This window comes from Penicillium maclennaniae, assembly GCF_028827695.1.
Source record: "Penicillium maclennaniae strain IBT 15551 chromosome Unknown utg000002l:1.0-2354659.0:1.0-2356205.0, whole genome shotgun sequence".
NCBI lineage: Eukaryota > Fungi > Ascomycota > Eurotiomycetes > Eurotiales > Aspergillaceae > Penicillium > Penicillium maclennaniae.
In genome coordinates this window covers 531,343-551,325 of record NW_026623214.1, presented here as the reverse complement: position 1 = coordinate 551,325, position 19,983 = coordinate 531,343, and the positions used below count along the sequence as shown (strand labels likewise).

The window sequence follows — 19,983 nt, the reverse complement described above, 5'->3', positions numbered from 1 at the left end:
GATAATACAAGGGACCGGGACCGAGACCGAGACCGAGCAAATGGGATTTTGAACGTGCTCGTGGCGGGAGTGCAGAGTAGCCCGGACGAGGCCTTGCGCGGGAAGAACGATGATCCCACCTGCGGTGAAGGCGGTGAGCACGACTTGTGTACGGCGACGAGCTTCAGCAGTTCGCACTCCCCGCATTTAAGCTACGTTCACGATCCACTGTCGCATTCGCTTGTCATTGCACGGAAACTTCGGTTTGACCTCTTCATAATATCTCAGTGGGTCACAGTGCCACTTGAGCAGCCATGTCAACCACGAAAGCATCCAGAATAGGAGAAGAGTAAGTTTACCTCACTGTTGCATGAATGCTGTGCTGACCTGATGCCCTACAGAATATGGAAGTCAGTAGCCGAGCCCTTCATGATGTCGCCTTAATAAGAAGCGGCCCCAACTTAGCTGCAATAAATCTCCGACGACGGACTAACCAGCTTTCTCCAGAACGAGAATCGATAAGGTCAATGCGGAGCTGGTCACATTAACCTACGGCACCATTGTGGCACAATTATGCCAAGACTACGATAGTGATTACAAACAAGTGAACCAGCAATTGGATAAGATGGGTTACAATATCGGAATGCGACTGATCGAGGATTTCCTGGCTAAGTCGGGAAGTGGGACGCTGTGCCAATTTCCGAGACACAGCAGATATGATTGCCAAGGTACGTACGCGGGGGAGAACTCGGGACAAACATCTCACTTACATTCCAATTAGGTGGGATTTAAGATCTTCCTGAACGTCGCACCGACAGTCACCAATTGGGCGAGCGACAACAACCAGTTCTCGCTTATCTTTGACGAGAACCCCTTGGCGGACTTTGTGGAGCTTCCCGATGACGGACGGGCTCAGGACGAGCTGTGGTTTTCGAACATCCTATGCGGTGTGCTTCGTGGCGCACTAGAGATGGTAAGATGCCCTAAACCTTCTTACCTGGCGGACAGGTTCCTTCACGCTGGGTCCGATCACTGACCCGGACACCAGGTACAAATGCAGATCGAAGCGCACTTTGTGAGCGATGTGCTCCGAGGCGATGATACCACGGAGATGCGGGTCTCACTTGTACGATACATCGAGGATGAGATGCCACCAGAGGAGGAGTAATATCGAGTGCATCAGGACTGGCGTTGGGCTTTCTAAATTTATTTCTTTCTACACACTTTTCTCCACTACCTTGGGAAGTGAAGGGCGAGGTTGAAATTAATTCATGTTCAATTCATGATCTAGAGACTGAAGGTTCCGTACCTGTAGCAATTCCGCGAGGTTAGGGTTTATGATCTATCGTGATGTAGGAACGTCCCCGCCACGCAAATTAACAGCATCGCGACCAAAGTTTAGACTTTGAGACCGAGATGGCGGGCCAGCCTGGGACATCCCTAGATTGTATGATAGTTGTCGTTCGGGTCGTTCTGCTAGGCAATATCGTCCGAGGACTCGGTAGCTCCAAAACCAAGGACAGTGAAGTAAAGTCCAGAGGTGTCGGCGTGGTGTAACATTACCGTATCTTTAATACTGATCTCCGCCCTTTCCGTTTCTCATTTTCCTACAGATCGAATTTCTCTCTTTCGCAACTTCCCACCCATTTCATCCAAGCCAGTGACTGTGGCTTCTTGAGATTTCCGATTGGTTCGATCGTCGATCTATCAAGTTGTGTGGAAGCACTCTACTCTTTTTAGACTCCCGCTGGGATCCATCGCAGGGCTCCATCGCGGCATATCATCATAATCAGTCGTCTCCTCGTTTTTTTCCCCTTCGCCACTCAGACAGTCCCTTTTCACCCATCGAGATCCCGGGCTAGAGAGTCCTCATATTCATCGTCGACGACATCCCCATTATCCCAAATTGATTGCCAGCACATTGAATGCGCCCACTGGTGCATGCCCAGAAATACGCTTGACAGCGCCGTCCCCAGCCCCGGAATACGAGGTTAATCCGCTCCGAGCAAGCGACTCTCCCGCAGCGCGCAGAGAGTCCAGTGTCCGCCAGTCCGCCCGTACCCCCCCGGCTCCCTCCCCTTCCACTGTAAGATCCACCTTCACTTTGGACCCCTGTGTCTTTTTCCTCTGTTGGGTCTCTTTTCTTTTCTCTTCGTCTATTGCATGTCCGCTTCTTTTGTTGCTTGCGAAAACTGTCCGACCAGGCTTGTCTGGTAGCGCCTTCCCCCAACCTCCCTCGCCTGTCCACTTTTTCCGCCTCCTTAGTACTTCCGTCATCGAAACCCTATCGACCGCGCATCCATCTTTTTCGGTGCTCGATGAGCGTTGCCTTCATCTGACCTTTATGAGTCTCTAGTCGTCGGAATATTACAACCCGACACCTTCTGCGCTCCGTCTGCGATTATCGGGATCGTTCGATTTTCCCTATCTCGTCGCGTGGCTCGTTCGCCCCCTCCCCGGCACAGACCTTCCCGGTCTCCGCACATTTGGATCGCAAAATAGCGAAATAGTCGATAACGAAGTTTCCAACGCTTGCGCGGTTATACTTCCACGCGTGATAACACATCTGAGCCTCATTCGGCTTCGATCCCAGCCCCGAAACGCTCACCGCTTCGGGCCCCCTCTCCGTTCCCACGCGTTGCTCCTTCCACCCCGCGTTAGGCTTCATCGCCTGAGTAGGTGGATGCGCGCTTGGAATCTGTCGATACTCTCGACTTGAATCGCCCCGTAGAATCCGGGCAAAGGTGGCTGCAGTTCCACCATTCGCCACCATGAACCCGATGAACGTTGCTGGAATGAACCCGGGGGTTGGAGGCCCTGTCGGCGGTGTCCCAATGATGAACAACGGCTCCACGGCTCCTCGTAACGACGGCAATGTGAACATGAACACTCCCGAGCTCATGATCACCAACCTCAACACATATATCTATGACTACTTCTTGAAACGTGGTTACCACGAATGCGCCCGCGCCCTCGTCCAAGACGAATCGATCAAAATCAACACTGACAATGGCCCAAAGACCAGCCCTGGTAGCGGAGTGAACGGCATTGATGGCGATTCCATGATGACCGATGGCAAAGACGGCGAGAAGATGAAAATCCCTGATGATCTTCCTCGTCCTAATCTACCTAACGAAAGCAACTCGTCATTCCTCCTGGACTGGTTCAGCCTTTTCTGGGAGTTCTTTTGGGCTCAGCGCCGGAAGGGTTCGCAGCACGACGTCCGAAATTACCTACAACACACTCAGGTACGGAACAGATATGCTTTTGGCGTCAAAACACACACCGGTATCTAACTGCAGGACAGAACATGATGCGCCTTCGGGAACAGCAGCACAACCAACTGATGCGGCAGCAGCCTATGATGCCCGGCCAAGTGCCACTGAACATGCGACGCAACGGCGGCATGGTTCCCCCCTAACCTGCAGAAGACTGTCTTGCAGAACAACACCGCCGGCCTGTATGCTCCGCCTGGAAACCTCGGAATAGGTGTGATACTGACCAGACTTTTTTTTTTCAATTAGCTCCCAACAACAACTTCAGGCCCAAATGCAGAAGACTCAGCAGATGCAAATGATGCAGCAGATGCAACGCGAACAGTCCGACATGGACATGAACGGGAACCGGCCGCAATCACCCGCATCTGCTGACAACGCCCCATCGCCATCGAAACGCCCACGCCTCGAGAACGGACAGCTGTTGGCCCCCAACGGCCGTGGACAAGGACAGGGAATGCAAGGACAGCCCACACCGCAGGCCCTGATGATGCAGAACGGAATGCGCGCTGGTATGAACCAAGCGCAATTTCAGCAGTTCCAGGGACAGGCTGCGCAACAGAAATCCATGCAGGTATATGCTCAAAACTTGGCCCTTCATCACTCGCGCTCAACCTCAAATTCCCAGGGTATTCCGAATGGTGGTATGATGAACCCCGGCATGATGCAGAATCAGACGGACATGGTGGCGATGCCCGATGGCCAAGGAGGAATGTATTCCATGGGTCCCGAGTACTACGCTTCGAACGGTCAGCTGCCCGGCGGTGTCCGGCCTGGTATGCCGACACCTGGCGGGCAACACGGCAACCACGCGCTTCAGGACTACCAAATGCAGCTGATGCTGCTTGAACAGCAGAATAAGCGGCGTCTGATGATGGCTCGCCAGGAACAAGATACCATGGCCGGCCGTGAGGGCCAGGGCCCGATGCCCGGTCAAGGAGCCTTGCAGTCAGGCACCTCCCCTCAAGGTAGCAGGACGGGCGCATCTCCCAATCCGAGCGAGCAAATGAAGCGAGGCACACCCAAGATGCCCCAGAGCGGCCTTCCCGGATCGCCTAGTGCTGGGGACATGCAGCCTCGTGGCTCGCCAGGATCTATGAATCTCAATGGCGGACAAATGCCGCCTGACATGGCTGCTAACTTCTTCCCCGGTGGACCAGGAATGCGTCCTCCCCCGAGCTCGAACCCGGCCTTCAGCGGGCCTCAGATGGGCCAACCGATTCCCGCCAATGGCAACCGTGTTCCTAGCGGGCAATGGCAGCCTGGCCAGCCGATGCCACAGCATTCACCTGCGACACAGCCTCAAGCCGGCACACCTCAGGAACGAGGCAATATGCCTCCGCCTCAGGCGCCTCCCGGTGCGGGTCCGGCGGGCCGCACCCAGCCACCATCCCCTCAGACGGCTGGCAATGCGCCACCCACCCCTCAGCAGGCTTCTAAAGCAGCACCCAAGGGTAACAAGAAGAAGCCCAAGGCGCCCGCCAAGGGCAACAAGGCCAATGCCAACGCCGCCGGTGCCACGCCATCCAATGACTCCGCCGAGCACGCGCAAACGCCTACTCCGTCCACTCCCGCCACGCCTCATCCTCCCAACTCCTTCAACAAGGGCGGAGCTAATGCCAATACCAATGCGCCACCTCAGCCTACCTCGGCTCCTGCTCAGCCGTCAATGGTCCAACCGGCTGCGGATCAAGCCCAACCCTTCCAAGATCTTAACCCCCCTTGATGTACGTGATGCCATCCTCATCAATTTGCTCCAAGTACTAACTTCTTCTAGACCAATGCTTTCAGCCTTGACTTCAGTGCCCTAGACAATCCCGACATCCTGGAGAGCTTCGATTTTGACACTTTCCTCAACACCGATGCAGACGGGACTGGCTTCGGATTCGACCCCAACATGCCATACTCCACAGATGGTGTTGAGACTGGGGCCGGTGACGGCCTTTGAATGATGAAAAAGTCTTGACGGTTCTCTTCAGGTGTTTAAATCTCCCGATATACCCTTGTTTTGTGTACATTTTTTTCTTCTCTCGATTTAACGTGCGTTCTGATGTTCCCGCGGATACTCGATACTCGATGCTCGATTCTCGCCTCTGTTTATTCATGTCCCACTCTTTCGCGCGCATGTGTGTATGCATGCAAAATGTGAGATTGGCGTTGGTGTACTTTGTGGTGTTCGCATTAACCCATTTATCTCTTTCCAGAGTTTTCAGAGCCAGCCTCCAGTGCTGAGAACCTCATTCCTGTATTCGAGAATAGTTGCACTGTGACCTACGAGTTTTTGCTTCTCTTCTCTCTCTTTATTACTATTTTACCTTATTCCTCGTGTGGTTACTTAATTCTTGCTCATGGCCCCCTCCATGTTCAGTATCCCAGCTCTACGCTGCTCTTTTGCCCTTTAACTGAACCCTGATCTTTGCTTCCAATTTCTTCTGTGATCTTGACCTTCATTTCCGTTTTCATCTTTTACTTTTATCCTTCTTCTTTATAACCTTCAGCACCACGCTGCTCTCTTTTAAATCATTTTCTCTTTTCTTTTTTTTCTTCCATCTCCTCTTCCAATTTTGCTCACTTCGAAAACCTTCAATCAACAAAATGAAATCGAACCGACTCAATTGAGGGAATCATAGGGGGGATTTTCAACCAGAACATTTGACTTGACTTGGATGGAGATGAGGGCTTATAAGGGATGATATGTGAACGAGTGAATATCACTCGGGTGTTGTGCAGTTGGATACCTAGCGGAACTGGATTTTCGCAATGCTGTCTTTTTCATGTTTGGGATCTGATTGAGCTCAAATGTTCGGGATTCTAGATGGACTGTAAGGAGTAAAATTATTTTACATTGAATGATTGACATTATGGAATGGTGTTTCCCGAATAAGGAGTCGGATTTCGGTAGAAAGGGTTACGATGTGTCGATTCGTGATCAAGTGATCGAACCTCAAAGAAACACTTCAGATTGTTTTTTGTCGATCCAACTTACTGGATGTTATATGTACTGTAAGACCTACAGGTGACCTTATTTTCTTGAAACAAAATGGTGAATTTCTAGACCAAACAATTTTATAATCATGGGCAAGTTAAAAGTCGATCAATCCCAGCAAAAGCATCAAAGTACATCATGTCCATAAGACATTACCCCCGAAACCGATCCTCAATTTCCAGTTCCAAGCCACGCAGAAGAGGAAGTTCATTACGATATTCATCGCTGTTGAGCGAGATTTCCGCATCTTCTCTGAGAAATTGCAGCAGATATACGATCACCTTCTGAACACCCAAGGCATGGGCTTCATTGTGTGACATTCGTTGAATTTCAGCCAGCCAGACAGGGCTTGCACGGCACAAGTATGGATTGTTCGAGTCGAAAGAGGCACGGACGACATGAGGAAATCGTGGACAGGCTTGGAGGTTTGGAAATTGTTTGATTTCTGGAATGCCGATCTTGAGAGCATGGCAGAATCCTGAATCATGAAGTGGTTACTCAAGGTCCACGTGGGAATCCCAGCGTCAATACTTACGTTCCAGTAATCTCCAGTAAGAGGCAGTGGCATGAAGTTTTCGTAATGCAGTCTCAACTGTCTTGAGCAAGGACAGCTTATCTTCGGCCTTCTCTTCTTCTTGGGGGAGCTGAGGAAGTCGATTTTTCAGCAGCGGAATGAGGTTTGAATTGGGTCTTGGAGGGACTGGAGATGGCTTGGGGATCCGGCCAGTTGTCGTGGCCTGCTGCATCGGAGAACTTGAAGTCTGCTTTGCCTTTTTTTGAGACCGTTTCTTGGGCTGCTTAATAAGGGAGCTCTTATTCTTTTTCCATCGTCTTCTTCTTGGTCCTCTCTTCATGACCTTTTGTAGCTGCACTGGAGATAAAGTATCCGGAGCCTGAGCCTGGGCCGTTGGAAGCCGATTTTGGCATGTACAATTCATCATCAAGCGCTGTAGGTCATCTTCGAGAGAATTAGTAAAGTCCTGCACGAGAGAAAGAGGCAAATCCTCATTCGCAATAGGCTCCGTGAATGGTTTGACATCGGACAAATGCATCGGTGGATCAGGCGATTCTGGACCTGATGTCACCTCAGCGATGAGAAGCTGGTGCACTGCAATATGGGCCACTGTATTCCGAGCTTCTCCCAAAGTGATGCACTGTCGGGCAGAGCGGAAAACCTGGCCTCTCACAATAACATCGCAAAAGTACTGAGTCCCCAAAAGGCCCTCCACGTACTCGGGTTCCTGGAACCCCTGGGCCTGGCAGTAGTCTGACTGGAAGTTAGCATGATTGTAGAACCTCCGACTTGCTGATCACCGTCCCCGAGGCAGATTGTTCACTGCAAAATCAGGGAATACTTACCTTGAAGTATCTGTATCCAGCTCCATTCAGGTCCAGAGGGTCCATCCATAGGCTGGGGTGGGAGAATCCAACCCGAATGGAACTTGCGCAGCTTTTCAAGGCAACGACGGCAAGCAATGACCCGCACGGCGTTGACATCCTCTGAGACAGGCTCGACGACCACCGTGTGACCATAGATCTGGAGTCGAACTCCGATCTTCCCATCAAGTCCATACTTGTATGTGAAGCAAGGTCGGAGGTTAGCCATGACTCCGAGGATGCCAAATACGAACAGAATCGTGGCTGATGTCATCTTCTTGACGTCAATAGATCCGAGTCGGGCCTCGAGAACATGTGAGTAACATTCTATGACTAGGAGTAACACGTACCGGTCCCGAAGTGACATTGGATTCCGTGATCTGTCCCTTCTCAAGCCGAGCCAACGGATCTTCAATTGAAGAATGTCCCACAGAAATCCCCGGAAGCTGAGAGGTCAACATCGAGGCAGATGACGGTGACTCTGGCTTAAGAGCGAGAGAGAGTTGAGGAAAAATATGGCTCGGGTTAGCATCTTCGTCTTCCTGCACATGCTGAGGAACACGGACAATCTGAACTGCAAGAGGATACTGAGAATATCCAGAGTTGTAGAAAGGAGGAGGATGTCCAGTAGATCCAACCTCCTGAACAGACGAAGAGTCATAAACAGAGACACCTTGAAAAGAAAGTCTTCGATCAGACCCAGGCTCATTTTCAACAATGTCCACATTGTAAATTTCTTTCGAAGCGCCCAGGTCCTGAACAGACTCAGAAGTCTGCACAGACGCAGAATAATGAGTAGACTCATCGTGCACATCTTCAATGTGTATGGAGTCTGGAACCTTCACTGACAGAGATCCACTCCTCAATGGAGTGAACATTTTTTGTAAGGAAAATAAATCCGCTCAAGAATAAACAAGGGAAGGGGAGAGGGGAAGTGAAGAAGAGAAAGGGAAATCGACGAAATACAAACAAGATGTTGAACAAATCTACATTGAGAAGGAGCCATACACCCGAATTCACATCAGGAATCAACAAAGAATTAAGTGAAACAGGAAAGACACAACAGGACACAACAGGCCAATTAGTGCATACGTTCTGTGATGCATGCTTGTTCACTCCGGTAGAAATATATTATACAAATAAGCCGGTAAAAGTAAAGCCGACTGGAAAGTCACCCAAAGAACAACAAGCACGCAGAAGACCGCCCGGACCGCAGACCTACAGCGTGGAGGAGATAGAAACAGTATCCTCATTGTGTCCTGAAACCTCACGACTGTTCTCCTTGACAGTTTCGGCAACCAGTTGGGCGGGCTTCTTAGGGGTCTCCTGAGTATCATCCAGAATGATAATCTCCTTCCTGCTCTTCATGTTCCCACTGGGGCTTAGGCCGAGCTTTGCTAGGTTGACGGTCGCCGATGGAGTGTTGGAGGGAGCGCGGACACCGCCAACTTTGGTTGGGGTGAGCGCCTGTATCAACATGTTGTATTGATCGTCGTCCATGTGGACTTGCTCGTAGCTGTTTCCAGCATCGCTTGAAATGGCGCGGCTGCTGGCTGAGCTACTGGAGTAATCAGGCATGGGGATATCTTCGCGAGAGGATCGGGCGCCACGCTGGCTCCAGCCACGCTCATACTCACGCTCGTTGAAGAGTGATGTTGGAACGGCGAATGGTTCAGAGAAACGGGGGTTGACGTTGGCGTATCGAGGGTCTTGATCACTCCACGCCTGAGGAAGGGGGAAAGGTCTATTCTGTGCCCAGGGATTATAACTTGGTGGGACACTGGGCTGGTTTATAAATAAAGGACGTGTTCCAGACTTGGAGGGAGAGTGACCATGATCGTCGGCTGCCTTGGGCTCAATGGTATCGGTATACTTGAAGGTGGGTCGAGGAGGCGCCCACATAGATGGGTTGGGCCAGGCGATGTTGGAGTATTCGAGGATATCTGAACACCCATGTGAGCAAAATCCAGGAGAGCAGAACAGACGACTGACGGAGTGGAGCATGTTGAAAAGAGAACATGATGACATCTTTGATCCTTTCAAAAGGAGGCGAGCGATGAGGACGAGAGAATCCTTCGGCAATAATGAGACGAATGCGACCGTTTGAATCGCCTGCATCCCAGTGGCGCTGATCCAAGATCTCGCGGTGGAAAGGAGGAAAACGGAGGGCATCCTGATTGCCGTCGCGGTCGATGTGAGAACTGAGGTCTTGGAAGGTCAACAAAGGACTATCAACAACCAAGAACAAAACACTCACCGATCACATAAGGCCACTGGGTTCGCTGAGAGAAGAAGCCACCCCTGAAGAGTCAGTCAAGTTCAGACGAGGAGCTTCAGTACTCACGCAACACATTGCTGATCCACAAACACGCGCGCTTCATACATGAGCAAGTCATCTGGCTGCATCATGCCCTCGATGAGACGAGACGGACGAGGTCTCTCCCAAGAGTGTATAGAGAAGCGAAAAGGGCTGTCCTTGGCCATGCTGGGAATGAAAGTGGTGAGAACAGGAAGCTGGCCATAATTACCTTGGATAGGATAGTAAGAATGGCCGGACGATACACTTTGCAGGTAAGGGGACTCCTTATCTTTTATAACGAAGCACTGGGTCTTGAACTCTTGCAAGGGCACCTTGGTGCCCTCGGAAAAGATGAGAACATCCCAATTTTCGTAACGCATGATGGTCTGGACGAAGATGAAGGAGAGATGCGCAAAGATTCAGAAAGATATGAAAGTTCATGGGAAGGAGACAACCCCTAAGGTAGGAACGACTCCCACAATGATACCTTCTACATGTCATCCTGGACGTGTCTAGAGGGCAAGACCCCTTGAAAAGAAGATCAAAAGTTTTCAATGCTTTCAATTGTTTGGAAATATGTCTAGCGAGGCGTAGGGGCTCACCATCACCGTTGTGAGGGACTCACGGGATCCATGGAAAACATTTATCAAGAGCTTTGAGAACGTTGGTCATATCTCAATGGATCTTGGCCTAGGATTGCAGCAGTCACGTTCGGATGGAGTCCATAGACATCAAGACAGAGACACGAAATCCTACATCAAAAAAATCAAGGCAACATTGGAATCAATTTCTCTTCCCTCAAAAGACAAACTCAGCGAAAGGGGGGAATCATCCGGCAAAACGCCTCCAGAGCGCACCTCGGCCAAGAATTACAGTACGGGCCTCTCTCCGTTTCTCTCGGAACCAGAAACAAACATCAGCTACACGCATAAGCATCGCCGGCTCATCATCTTCATCAAAACCCAAACATGACAAAGAGGTGTTGTACATTCTAGCAACCAAAAGAAAGAACAACACAACTCAGCGAACATAAAATTCAATTTGGCTTGCTCGATGTGACGGAACAAAGGAAAGGGGAAAGTGGAACTTTTCGCAGAATGCCTGCCCAAGGAGTATAGAGTAAAGAAGAAACGCATGAACAGTACGGACTTTCGTTACACGCGAACAGGACCCCCTAGGGCCGGGAGGAATCGTGAAAAAGAAAATAACAGCATAGCATAAGTGTTTGGAGAGGGACGTTGAGATAAAGAAAAAGAGGAAGCAGATACGATGGGGTAGGTGGAATACAGAAAGTTAAAAAGTGTTCGGGGAAAAGAAAAAAAGGAAAAAAATCCGGGTGAACATAAAGGGGGGAAAGAAAAATTGGGAGCTCAGATCTTGCTAAGATAAAAGCGCTCAGGGAAATGCGTAGCACAGGGACGTAGGAGAAAGATGCTCATCAAGAGCTATAGAGGAGCGCTCAGACTCGGCAAAAGGGAACTCAGGAATAGCAAATTTGTCATGACACAAAGGACCCATCATTGGAATGACGCAAACAACTCCTGCTGGTGCTTTCAATCAAAGGAACGCTTACTGGAGAGAGAAGAAATGAGTCAGCCGACCGAGCCTGTAACTCAAGAGTGTTCGGGGGCCGGGCTGCCGGGGTGGCTGCTAACCTTCATCGGGGCAAACCCGCCATACTGGTGGGCCGGGGCATGCCCATGGAGGGGTACATGGGAGGAGGCGGGGGAGCCGGGCGATAAGGGCTGCCAGCGGGACCAGAGTTGTTCTGGGAACGACCCCAGCTCAAACGCACGCGAGAGTTGCCGATGGGGTATCCCTGCATCTGGTTGATGGCCATCTCGGCAGCGTGGCGCTGGACGAACTGGACGAAGCCGCAGCCCTTTCCAGGGGGGGATCTTGACGTAGGTGATCTCACCGAAGCCCTGGAAGAAAGAGCGGAGCTCATCCTCGGTCACGTAGCCCGACAGACCACCGACGAAGACGGTGGTGTTGTTGGGGTCGGTGAACTGGTTCATGGGCTGAGGAGCACCGTAGAAGCCCATGGGGGGACCGCCCATCGGGGGGTACATGCCGGCAGGGCCGGGCATGCCCATGTTGGCAGCACCAACACCGGGACCCTTGTTCTTGGGGGTGGCAGTGGAGATGCGCATGGGGCGGTTGCCGCAGTAGACACCCTGCATTTCGGTGAGAGCACGCTGCTGGTCGTTCTCATCAGAGAAGCGAACGAAACCGTAGCCACGGGACATGCCGCTGATGGGATCGGTCATGATCTTGGCGGACTTGCACGAGGGGAAGCGGCTCTGGAAGAGCGAGACAAGGACATATTCGTTGACCTCGGGGCCGAGGTCACCAACGAAGATGGAGTACTCAGGACCACGGTCGTCGCGGCTAAGAAGAGTCAATATCAAGCTGTGTCAAAATTTCATGGCTAATTGTTTCTCACCTGCGGTCAGCGAGGCCGCCACCGGTAGCCCAGTTCAGCTTGAAGACCCGATTGGTGTTGGGCATGGGGGTGCCGTTCAGGGAGAGAGCCTTCGCAGCAGCGGCCGGGGAGGAGAAATCGACGAAGCAGTATCCAGCATTGCTCCTACTACCAACATTAGGACCTAGGTGTCTCGTATTGGGGGTGGGAGAAATGGTCTAGTCTTACCCAGAGAACTTGTCGCGGATCATCTTGACGTTGACCTGCTCGCCCATCTGGAACCACAGGTTGCGAATGAAGTTCTCGTCAATCCAGGGCTCAAGCTCACCCATCCTGGAATTAGGAGATTAGCATTCGCAGACGGAGACTACCGGATCGGGTCAAGAGAAGACGTACCAGAGGGTGGTCTTGCCATCAGCACCCTGCTGGGGAACGGGGGCACCAGCATTGGGCTCACCAGGAGCGGGACCCTGGAAACCAGCGCCCTCAGCGGTGCCAGCCATAGCAGTGTCGGCGGGAGCCGGAGCACCGGCAGCGGCGGCAGCGTCCTGGTTGGGGAAAGAATCAAAGTTCTGGAAAGACATCTTGAAAGCGAAATTCGAAAAAGTCGACGTAAGAATATAAAACGGTCTGCGACTGAAACTTCGTGGAGTCGTTAAAAAAAGACCGTAAGATCAAGCACACGTCGTGATGAATCCAGGAACAAAGGACGTGAAAGTTATCTGTGCCGAACCAGAGAGAGCGTTAGAATTTCTTTGTTCTTGGATTATAGCGCAAGCTAAATGAAAAAAAAAAATGAACGAAAGTCCGTGAATGACGCCTCGAAATGCAGAGTGGAGTGGGGAAAGAGATCGTGGACACGAGAGCCGAAGAGATTTGGGGGCCGAGCGAAGGCGGAATGAAGCGATTTCAGGCAGAGATCGCTAGATGGATATCGGGCGCGTGGAAGTGCCGGGAATCGCCAAGATCAATTTTCCTGGGAGGAAAAACAGCGCAGTTGATCAGGGACGGAGAGAGTCGTCGCTGGGACAGGTAGGGGAGGAGACAGGGCGATCGAAAGCAAGTTGCGCGTGAAGCGATGGGTCCGATGCGCCGGCCGTTTCCGTCTTCCCAGCGTCCCAGCGTCTCAGTGCCCCATCGATTGCGACCGTCCACCACGCAACACTCCACTCGCAGCCCACTCAACCGATGCGACCGCGACAGGTTTTCCGATCAGGGCGAAGGGCGTTGATGGACGAGGTGGAAGCCCGGGGGAGCAACAGCGAGGATGGGGCGGCGCGACCATCCGATGTGAACCCGAAAAAGCTGGATTCACCCGACGGATCTCGATCTCGATCTCCTTCTCATTCTCTCGAGCGCATGATATCGCTCATCGTTGGGCGAAGGCATCGATGACGATGCGCAATGAAGGGCAGGGCGGGGGGGAAGGAGGAGGGTGGGCGACTCACCAGGAAACAGAAGCTCGATAAACTAAAACAGAGCGTCTGAAAAAGCACAACTCCCGATGCGCAAGAACGAAATCCGCAAACCGTGGGAACAATAGGAAAGGGGAAGAGTGTAGGAGGGGGAAAGCGATGAAGAATGAAATCTCAGATTCTGATGAGGGGGGAAGACTGAGTGGGCTCGTCTGGTACGCCGTGATACGGCGTATGGTATTGCTGTTATTTTACATGATCTCACATATGCGGGGATTCGTCTTACTCTGTTCCAGGATCTCGGGATTACCATCAGAGTATGTATTATTGATTTGAAGTCTAGCTAGTGCTTTGCTATATTGCTGTTTCATCTAGTAGAAGTTGGAGATGCCGATCTAGGGTACAATTTGAGCCGTCTACCTCTGGACCTTAGGTATATGTCGTCGACCTAAGACCGAGGAATCTAAGGCAAGGTGCCTAAAAGGGAGGAGCAAGGACCTGCCGCCTTCCTTGCAATGTGACTCGTCCAAAGAGCGCCCGTAGGCCTTATCGGTGCGATCGAGATGAATCTTAGCAGAGCGTTCCTAGCTCCCAGGCAGGGACTCTCCTAGGGTCTCGGGCACTTAGTGATTCAGTGATGCATACCTATCCTCGGTGCCGAGATTCGAATTCATTACTTACACGAACCTAATGACGACGCGGACCGGAAAACCTGCAGACAAACGGCTCAAGCTCCACATGCCATTCTGTATGGAGTACAGAGCACAGAGCACAGAGTTCAGCGTACTCAGTCTTCATCCCCAAGTTATAGTCGTACATGACCTGCATCTTCTGGAAGCAAGGCGCTTCTCAGATCCATGTCCTTTCGCCCAAGGCAAGGGATCGATACGTCACCCGCGTCACGTAAACCAGAACCATGGGACCGTGGTTTAGCAGTATTAGGTTGGGCTGGTTGGGCTCGTATCGCAATTACGCACAGATTCCCGAGCTGTTTAACTCCGGATTTCTCGCTTGGGACGCGTTTTCGGGTTTTCAGGTTTGCAAGGGATCTACTGCCTAGCCTAGTCCTAGTCCATCCGGTACGTTTGCCCTGCCCTTTCCACCCTAGTGATATCGTAATTGAAGGCGGACCTGGCCTGTACTCGAGCTCTTATACTCCATAATTTGTACTTGGTATTCCGGACCTCCGTACTCTACACTTCTGAAGTAACCTATGTGGATAGCCGACCCTGCAGCATTCAGCACCCAGCACTGCAGCACTGCAGCTGGTGCAATCAACGCGCTCGCTCAACTTGGGCATATTAATAATGACGCGAACCATGGAACACAGCTTCGCAGCCCACCATGCCCTACTCACACGCAGTGCACCTCTAACCGTCCGCTGAATCTCACCATAACACTGGCAAAGAAAATGGGAAACTGGAAACACAAGAAAAACATGAGCAAAGCTAGCAGAAACAGGAATTCAGAATACATTCAGCTTGTAGGTGGCTCAGGCGCGAGGCTGAGTCCCCAAGCCAGGCTCCACATTCAGGGCTCGCATCCACACTAGTTTGCGACCTTCTATCCAAAGAGCGCGCTGGAACTCGCTTCTCTCAATACACAGTATTTTGCATACAACGGTCCTGGTGCATACTGCTTCTTACATGTAACTTTACTCTTTGTACCTGATTGCACCCCACTGCGTTCTTTTTTTGGGCAGTGCCTTACCTTTTCCTTTTCTAGAAGGTTCGTGGTGGACCCTAAGTGTATCCAGATCGGATAATACTAGATTCACATGGATTCATAATCAATGCATTGCTCTGGGTCCCGTGTCCTAGATTTTTCCCAGAACTGAACATGACCAAACCAAGTTTGTGGGCTTACTCGCACCTGTGCTAAAACTAAAATTGAAGACTAAAACTAAAGTATCCTAGGATGTCTCGTAAGCTAGCTCCGAGCTGCATTCCTGCAGTAATTAGCTACCGTATCCTCGGAACCAGGGCTAACTCATACACATCCGTTAAATCCATCCCCACCGGCAGATATACTTCACACCTCATATATCCCGAATCCCTGGATAATTCCAGGAAAAGGAATCCGTATCCCCACGCATGCTAGGTTAATATAAAAATAAAAAGACCTCACATTCTCATTCTCATACCTCATGACTCAGACAAGTCAAACTACAACCCGTCCCCCATACCATATTCATCGCCCCTTCCCCAAAATATTCAATTATCCCAAATCGAAATCAACCCAGAATCAACCCAGCCCCTCCCCTTCCCCTTCTAATAACATAAGCACCCCATCATAAACCCTCGCAACATCCTCCAACCAAGGCTGCTCCTCCTCCTCATCCTCCTCATCCGGCAACATCCCAAATACCGTATTCCTAGTCGTCTCCGCTAAACTTCGAATCCTAACCTTCTGCGTCTGCGTCACGAACTGCCTGTGGTCCCGAGCACCAGGAATCTCCTCATTCGTAAGCGGATGGCGCCCTGTGCACAAGGCGACGAAGACGGAGTCGAATTTGTGAAGGATTTCTAGAGTCGGGTAGGGATCGAAGGGGTATGTTTTGAGGGATTTTTCAAGAAGGCCTGCTAGGGTGAGAAGGGCTTCTGTTTGGATTGATGCTATATTCCATATTCGGATTGGGTTAGATGAAGTGTTCAATGGTACTGGTGGTAATGGGTGGGGGAATTGTGCTGGGCTGGACATACGCGTCGCCGAGACCCATAACATGTCAATCAGAGTATTGATATCATAAGCTAATTCTTCAAAACTCTTGTAGCGGCGTTCGGCGGGAGCTAAGTCTGTGTCTGTGTCGATGCCCATTTCGGCTTTCATTTGGCGGTAGGTGATCCGGTCTAGGCCGGCGGTTAGGCGGCCGCGAAGTTGAGTTTCTTCTTCTGAGCCGGGGGTTGCTGGGTGGTCTCTTTGCCTTGGAAGAGAAAGAGTTGGTGTCCATGGGACATGAGATATGTTGTTTTGGGGCTGGGTTTGGCTTTGGCGTTGACTGGGTTGGGAGAGGACGTCTTCAAATTCGACGTTTGAGTCGGAGTCCGGGTCGGCGCTGGGCATTTTGATGTATTTTTGTGGGTAGCGATAGGTGTGAAGATTTCGAGGTCCGTAAGATGAAGTATTTTGATGCTTTTGTAGAGCTTGGAGAGTCGATAGAGAAGAATCCTCGAGCTATTTAAAGCTGGAAGGTGTGAGAGATATTGCCGAATGTCATCACCTTGAAGCTTCGGAGTGGGGTATCTCTAAATCGACGTTAAGGTGGGGCAGTCACGGTTTGTATGCAGCTAAATGCAGACTTTAAAATTGTTGAACATCCACATTCATTGAAGCTCAGAATGTACAGAGAGATGATTTAGTGGGATGTCATGCCAAGCCTTGGTCTGTGCGGGGCCCGACAGTTCATGGACTTGTGTTATTTCACGACTATGTCAGGAATCTATACGTGTGTGAAAAACTGGATTTGAATGTGTAATACACTTTGATATCTCCCACCGTATCTGTGTTTTACGCCAACAGATAGGCAATACAATAACTCATCACTGAATCAATGTCAAAATCATCAGCATCCGCCTTCAAATCAATGCAAGACTCCAACAAAACCGACTCCATTCAGAAGGTGAGAAGATTATTTTAATGCTGGTGTTTGATGGCATGGCAGACAGCGAACAAAGCGCGTCTCGCTACACTGGCCCCAGCTCGTTCATCCCGGAAGACAAGGGTCCAAAAGAAAAACAGAACCAAACTTACTGCAAAAAGGACTTTTCAGAACAGTCCAGCAGAACTCCCAAAACGCCATGCTGATGCGGTATCTCACTCTGGCTGTAAATGTAAAAAGGAACTAGTTAGCACAATCCCGAAATCCGCTCATCTCAAGAGGAAAAGAAAAAACTCACGCGAATCTTTCCCCTCCGATCCCTCATATCCCTCAACTTCCTCTTATCCTCATCGAATCTCCTCAGCAATTGGTTCTGCCTCTCCTTCCTCTTCTCCCTAGACTGGAAGCGATAGAAGTCCTCCAAGCCCGCCGCCTTCTTCTTCTGCCTCTCAACCAACTCCTTCATCTCATCCTCCCTGGCAATAGAGTTAAGCTTAGGCCCATGCACAACAGTGACGAAGCCATCCTCGTCCGGCTCCGCAAGACGCTTCGTCTCCTCCCTCTTGCGCGCCTCGGACACCGCCTCGAAGACGGTCATGAACTCATTGACTGTACGCAAGAGTGTTGCGCGGTCTGGGTACCGCAAGCGCTCGTGTGCGATGTATCGCTGAAGTCCGAGAGGTGGGACACGGTCTGAGGGGAGACCTTCGCCCCAGACGATGGAAGTTCCTTTTCTAGCAGCCTTTGAGGCTGCCTTCAAGCTTGATTCCATGGAAGGGACATCGGGGAAGAAGACGATAGCGTGAGCCCCAGATTTTTGAAGTTCTCGGTTCCATGTTGATGGGAGCCAGATATTTTCTAGTTGGGACTGGAGGTCGTCGGCCGTAATGCGCTTCCGTTTCTTATGGCGGTGGGCGAGGTTGGAGTCGGTGACGACGGTATTCTTTTTCACGGGAACATCTTCGAAGGAGACTCGCTCGACACGGCCGGCGGAGAGCTGAGTGCCGAAGAGATGGCGGATGTGGGCTTCTGTTGCGTCGATGGGCACGTTGACGAGGAAGAGGCAGCGAGACGAGTCCGGGGTTGGGACTCTGGGCTCGTGGGGGCGGAGGTAAACGTAGTGGGTCGCTGGTATTTTGTCGGAGGGGAGCTGAAGTGGGAGGGTGGTATACCCGGGGACTTCCACTGTGACTTTCTTCATTCTTGGGGGTGGTTGTTGGATTGCGGAGTCCGTCGAACTTTTTTGAAGTTTTGCGCTTAGCGTGAAATTCTGCCGCATGTCGTGGGCGGCTCTGTAGGCGGTGGAGTGCTCTGAATGTATTAGGGCTTGGAATGGGCTCAAATGTCGTATGAATGCGATGTAAAATCTGCTGAATCTAACTCTACACCTGTATTAATATATGATGGGCGATGCCTATAAATTGGTGGTACTATCGTTCCGAAAATTCCCTTCATTGTCGGTCATTCAGCTCAGACTTTATCAGGATCACTGATGCCCCCGTTGGTAATGATATAAGTGGCCTCACGTTCAGGACAGTCTGCGACATAATCAGTACAAGCAATACGGTAGACAAGGGAGCTTACCAGGCGAATCCTGGATTTTAGCCACGCGCTCCTCCCCCGGCCTTTGCGAAGCAACACCCGGGTCGTCGACGCATGAGCAAGAACATGTCCACCAACAGGCTTGCGCCCATCAGCACCAGCAAAAAGCGCACTAGCACCAGGATCACTTTGAACCTGGTTTGTCTGCGACAAATTAGCAACCCAACCAGCATAATCATCGGGTAAACATACCATCAGAACACAGACATTGAACTCTACATGCAAGTCAGCTCATATCCAAAACTCAAAGATTCCTTCTCAAAGCAGCAAGAAATGTTTCACCTTCAGCCATATGCGCCAGCTTCATCAAAAACTGATTGAGCTTCTGCTGTCTCTCGGCAAGTTCGCCACGTCCACAATAATCAACCCGGAAACAGTTCATAATACTGTCGATCACCAGTAGTCGATAATCACCAGCGGCAAACTCGCGACTGAGTAAATTGAGCAATTCAAGTTGGTGCTCGCTGTTCAGAGCTCGAGCATATGCAATATTCTCCTGCGCGGTGTCAGGATCCACGCCGTAGCGTTCGGCGATTTGGGCGATTCGTTCAGGGCGAAAGGTTCCTTCTGTGTCGATGTAGGCTACTTTTCCGTCCGCGCCTCCCAGGGATTTGGGAAGTTGAGCGACGACAGCCATTGTGTGGGAGAGTTGAGTTTTGCCACAGCGAAATTCGCCGAAGACTTCACTGATGCTCATGCTTTGGAAGCCTCTGGTTTTGTCAGTAAGCTGGATGAACGGAAAGAGAAAAAACTACGCACCCATTGAGGATAGAGTCGAATTGCTTGCTGCCGGTTGAAATGCGAACCACTTTTTTGCGCTGATGGTGAAGTTCCATGGCAGTCATGAAACCTGACGCTGAAGGCTGTATGAACTGATTAGATCGGACGACGAGAGTTGGGGGTTGAATGGGTATACCAGGCACTTCTGGATTGCTTCTTTGACTTTCTCAACTTTAACCTCGCTGAAGCCCTTGATCTTCAGCAGCGTCCTTCGGGTCGCACCATGGACAGACTGTTTTGGTTAGGT

The 19,983-nt window shown here is 51.0% G+C and overlaps 8 protein-coding genes across 8 annotated transcripts; 2 read left to right on the top strand and 6 right to left on the bottom strand.

The window, feature by feature from the left end:
* Positions 1 to 293: 293 nt before the first annotated feature.
* On the top strand, positions 294 to 1,147 carry N7477_001433 (TRAPP complex core subunit BET3; the record flags this gene model as incomplete). The annotated part of the gene is made up of 6 exons (XM_056963096.1): positions 294 to 328; positions 381 to 389; positions 487 to 659; positions 691 to 707; positions 761 to 952; positions 1,028 to 1,147. The coding sequence occupies 6 exons, from the start codon at positions 294 to 296 to the stop codon at positions 1,145 to 1,147; spliced, it is 546 nt and encodes a 181-aa protein (XP_056826015.1).
* Positions 1,148 to 2,750: 1,603 nt separating this feature from the next.
* On the top strand, positions 2,751 to 5,202 carry somA (putative cAMP-dependent protein kinase pathway protein (Som1); the record flags this gene model as incomplete). The annotated part of the gene is given in 5 exon segments (XM_056963095.1): positions 2,751 to 3,227; positions 3,287 to 3,388; positions 3,408 to 3,439; positions 3,504 to 4,926; positions 5,032 to 5,202. 5 exon segments carry the CDS (start codon positions 2,751 to 2,753, stop codon positions 5,200 to 5,202), a joined length of 2,205 nt encoding a protein of 734 aa, XP_056826014.1.
* A 1,562-nt stretch (positions 5,203 to 6,764) lies between these two features.
* N7477_001431 (uncharacterized protein) lies at positions 6,765 to 8,495 on the bottom strand (the record flags this gene model as incomplete). The annotated part of the gene is made up of 3 exons (XM_056963094.1): positions 6,765 to 7,507; positions 7,600 to 7,921; positions 7,968 to 8,495. 3 exons carry the CDS (start codon positions 8,493 to 8,495, stop codon positions 6,765 to 6,767), a joined length of 1,593 nt encoding a protein of 530 aa, XP_056826013.1.
* Positions 8,496 to 8,835: 340 nt separating this feature from the next.
* Positions 8,836 to 10,296, bottom strand: N7477_001430 (uncharacterized protein; the record flags this gene model as incomplete). Its single annotated transcript, XM_056963093.1, has 4 exons — positions 8,836 to 9,560; positions 9,610 to 9,825; positions 9,875 to 9,918; positions 9,962 to 10,296. 4 exons carry the CDS (start codon positions 10,294 to 10,296, stop codon positions 8,836 to 8,838), a joined length of 1,320 nt encoding a protein of 439 aa, XP_056826012.1.
* A 1,233-nt stretch (positions 10,297 to 11,529) lies between these two features.
* On the bottom strand, positions 11,530 to 12,925 carry N7477_001429 (RNA-binding protein; the record flags this gene model as incomplete). Its single annotated transcript, XM_056963092.1, has 4 exons — positions 11,530 to 12,307; positions 12,363 to 12,506; positions 12,570 to 12,674; positions 12,738 to 12,925. The coding sequence occupies 4 exons, from the start codon at positions 12,923 to 12,925 to the stop codon at positions 11,530 to 11,532; spliced, it is 1,215 nt and encodes a 404-aa protein (XP_056826011.1).
* Positions 12,926 to 16,000: 3,075 nt separating this feature from the next.
* On the bottom strand, positions 16,001 to 16,819 carry N7477_001428 (uncharacterized protein; the record flags this gene model as incomplete). The annotated part of the gene is made up of 1 exon (XM_056963091.1): positions 16,001 to 16,819. The coding sequence occupies one exon, from the start codon at positions 16,817 to 16,819 to the stop codon at positions 16,001 to 16,003; it is 819 nt and encodes a 272-aa protein (XP_056826010.1).
* Positions 16,820 to 17,628: 809 nt separating this feature from the next.
* Positions 17,629 to 18,555, bottom strand: N7477_001427 (putative ribosomal small subunit assembly protein; the record flags this gene model as incomplete). Its single annotated transcript, XM_056963090.1, has 1 exon — positions 17,629 to 18,555. One exon carries the CDS (start codon positions 18,553 to 18,555, stop codon positions 17,629 to 17,631), a length of 927 nt encoding a protein of 308 aa, XP_056826009.1.
* A 645-nt stretch (positions 18,556 to 19,200) lies between these two features.
* Positions 19,201 to 19,792, bottom strand: N7477_001426 (recombinase DMC1; the record flags this gene model as incomplete). The annotated part of the gene is made up of 2 exons (XM_056963089.1): positions 19,201 to 19,666; positions 19,716 to 19,792. 2 exons carry the CDS (start codon positions 19,790 to 19,792, stop codon positions 19,201 to 19,203), a joined length of 543 nt encoding a protein of 180 aa, XP_056826008.1.
* Positions 19,793 to 19,983: the final 191 nt, after the last annotated feature.